The 3,674-nt window shown below is 40.9% G+C and overlaps 1 protein-coding gene across 1 annotated transcript; it reads right to left on the bottom strand.

The window, feature by feature from the left end:
* Positions 1-603: 603 nt before the first annotated feature.
* Positions 604-2,682, bottom strand: LOC149960490 (uncharacterized). Its single transcript, XM_090179963.1, has one exon. The coding sequence runs from the start codon at positions 2,680-2,682 to the stop codon at positions 604-606; it is 2,079 nt and encodes a 692-aa protein (XP_090036089.1).
* Between the last annotated feature and the right edge of the window lie 992 nt (positions 2,683-3,674).

The raw sequence follows: 3,674 nt of genomic DNA, 5'->3' as shown, positions 1-3,674 counted from the left end.
GACAATGCACGTTATAAACTCCACCGCGCTCAGTTTGCCACTTAGTTGCTGTTCCATAGATTTATATTCGAAGAATTGTAGATTCAGCAATTGCATTATAAACTTGGCCACGGTATATCTTACGGCGTTGTAGCGAAACGTGTACAGCAAATCGTGTTTATAGATTATAACGTTGACGGGATTTTGCCACGCGTGAGCGATACTCATCAATGTAAAAGTTTTTCCGGTCCCGGGGCCAGCTTGTATTAGAATCATGTCGGTTGGATTCTTAAACATGTAATCGTAAATGACTCGTTGTCCAGGATTCAAGTTATTCGGGTTATATATTTGACACTCTATCGCGTATTCTTCTTCGCTGAATTCTTTTTTATCTATATTGGTTCTCGATTGGCCCTTGTTAATCGGCCTCAAAGGGATAGATCTTAAAGGCGGCACGTTCGGCGTATCCATATTTACCGAGTGGTTCAACTTTATACTATAACGTACGTTTATATTTGATTGGCAAAAAAAAATACCAAACAAAATAAATACAAAATTGTTCGCGTATAGTAACCTTCCCCCCCCCCCCGCTACGACGCTCGTTGATATAAAGAAACGGTATACTTAATAGTTTGGTAGAAGGGCTTCTCTTATATCATATTTGTCCAACAAATCCACTAACAAGTCATTTTGTAGTTCGCAGCGCGCTATCGCGAGTACAATTACAGCCAACAGTAGAAATAAAACGCATAATATAGGCAATCCGATTATAAACAATACACCAGAAAATAACAAACTAGCGCCTGCGACGTAGTTTAAATATTTATTCACATCGACTCTTAGCATAAAGCGTTTGTTGTATTGTTCGTACGATTCGGGGTCGAACTTGACTCGCTCGGCCATAGCCTGTTTTTCCGCGGCATCCATTTCCGATTGGTTACCGTTCAGATTTATTTCATCGCCTTTATCGATACGAGATCCTTCGGAATTAATTACCAACGAGTCCAAATATATAATACGATCGATTAACGATTCAATTTGTACCTCCATCATTTCCTCTTCGCTCAAAATCAAAGCTACGAAATTGTCAAATCGGAAATCGGCGGTAGCTGTTTCTAAGGCTCGTCTAAAAGCCAGCTCTCCGTTTTGCATTACAATATCGGGCATTTCTGGTGGAAATAAGTTATTATAGCCGTATGGATCCCAGAAGGTAAACAAAAGACCCAACAACATCGTTCCGACTAAAATCCATCCAATAACGGATGCCGCGGCACTCAATATTTTTGTCAACATAACTGTCGCTTTAGCACCGACTCGCAAAGCCATAGACGTCACCATTTTAATACCTAAACTCTTTACGCTGCTCGCTAAAACTTTAGTACCTATCGATCCACCAATATGTAGAAGTTCTTTTCCGAGATACGACGTTAGTTTTTCTATAATTTTCTTACACAAAACCTTAAGTTGGTCTAAAGCGAGACTAGTAGCAAAATCAAATCCGACTTGCGCCCAAAACGTTGGATCTGTAGTTATCATTTCGAGCAACTGTAAAAACACTTCTTTCGCTTTTTTAGTCCACGACGTATCTTGTTCCCCCTCCTCATCGCCGCCAAAACGTTCCTCTTCAAAGCTCGAGTAACCGTCTCGTTTCGCGTCTAACGTTTTATTTGTAGAGTTTTCAGGTAGACCCATTTGCGCGAGCGTAAAACCAGACGCGTCTTCCGAGAGTATCTCAGCTCGCCGCCTGTAATTTACGAAATCAATTAAAGTTGGTTTGTCGCTAGATTTATGGCGTTCGCCGCCGCCGCTGGCACCACCGATATTTTTATAGTAAGCCGCTTTATTCGTTGGTGGTCTAGGCTTGGTATCAATTAGCTCGGGAACGACGAATGTCGGATTTATATTTTTTCGCCAACCATCTAACGTATATATTGCTGGTATTTCGGGTAAAATTGGTAAATTGCTCGGTAGATCGAATGGTTTGTTTCCATTTGAAAGTAGTCTTATACTCGACTTCGCGGTATTAATTAAAGACATTCCAATTACGGAATCTAAAACCAATTCCCATACCGTCATCGCGCACGATCCGTCTTTTTCCAAATGACGATCGTAGTAGTTACAATAGGCTTCGTTTGATTTATACGTAAACCCACAACCGTACGGGTTTTGACTTTTCGATCTACTAAACCCCGTAGGCATGTCGTTCAGTCGGGTTTCGTATTTCGTATCCGATCGGTAAAAGGTCTTTTCTAAATACGAAACCATGTTTGAATTGACAAGCCGACACGTATTATTATGCCAATTTAACATTGGCGTATCGGGCGCTCTAGATCCATCTTCGTCGTACGATATTTTTGCTGCTGTATTAAAACACGCCGGCTGGCATTGTATATCGTAGCTATCGTCGCCGACGTAATAGTAACTGGCTTTATTATTCGGAGTGCAGACGTCTTTTTCTTTGATGGGATTACACGATAAACGTCTGCATAAATCTTCCGTTATTTCGACATCTACGACTTTCGCCGCGTGTTGGACGGTGGAGGGTATATAATAATCGTCGTTAGTGGCATCGCGAACAGTCACGTTTAACCAAGAGGCTAAGTGCGGGGCCTTCTGATTTATCTTTCGAATTAAGCGAATTTTGTTATTGCTTTCCGCAAATTTTCCGGCCGCCCCGATATCGTCTTCCGTATAAGTAGACATGTCGTCGATACAAGAAATTATTAATATTTGCGACGACAGAATAGATACGACACTATTTACCGCTCCAACGTTCGCGTTGTCGGTAGACGGTACATCTTGCACCAAAAAATCTTCCATACTCGCAGCTTCCGGATATGAAGTGACCAAAGTAACACGCAATAATAATGTTAAAAATACGGACACGTATTTTCCGTCGATGCTTGGATATATGTCGTCCGGTTTTGTGGATCAAAATTGTATTGGTCCGCATTTTAATGATCGTTCGCCGTTAAACGTTTTAGAATGGAACGTGTTGTGGAAGCAGTTTAACGCCTATTTGTTGAAGTTTGGAAATGTAAGACCCCAAAACGCGGATTCGTCCGTAATTGAATTTTTAGATAATTTTAAAAATACCTTCCTTTGGCTGAAAAATACGTATTATTACAAAAACCTTCGTATCCTAATTAATGGTTTGGCATTTATCGATAGTGATATCAACAGATGCGACGAGTTAAGAAGCGCGCGAAAACGAGGCACCGACGAAGAACGATCGAAATGGTTGTATTACACTCCGCTTCAAAATTTAATGTACGAAACGTTATATCCAGGAGCCATTATCGACATGGCGTGGTTTAAATCCGATACTGATTCTGACGTAGTGGTGTTAGGGGTTTCGACATTCTTGTCAAATTTATTATCTAAAATCAGCAACGGAGGAATTGTTAGGCCGCTACTAGTTAAAACTAGACTGCCGACTGTCAAACGCGATTATACCTTGGCAAATATAACTACGCATATGTATCGATCTATCGGTCGCGCTGGATGTCGCGATATAGTCGATTCGGCGGAGAACTTTAATTTGAATCCGTACGCGCCTTCCTATTTAAATATCCATAATATAACGCGACCGGATTCTAAAAAGGATTATATTTTGGCGTCTGATATATCTAAGTTACTCGAAAATCCGAACGAAGAAAAAGAAGAAGAAGTAGTTCAAAATGCGTCCGCACCAA

The sequence above is a fragment of the Leiobunum rupestre genome, chromosome 1 (assembly GCF_980474605.1).
Source record: "Leiobunum rupestre chromosome 1, qqLeiRupe1.1.hap1, whole genome shotgun sequence".
Taxonomy (NCBI): Eukaryota; Metazoa; Arthropoda; class Arachnida; order Opiliones; family Sclerosomatidae; genus Leiobunum; species Leiobunum rupestre.
Note: the sequence above shows the minus strand (reverse complement) of the source record. Positions and strands in the feature narration are given on the sequence as shown.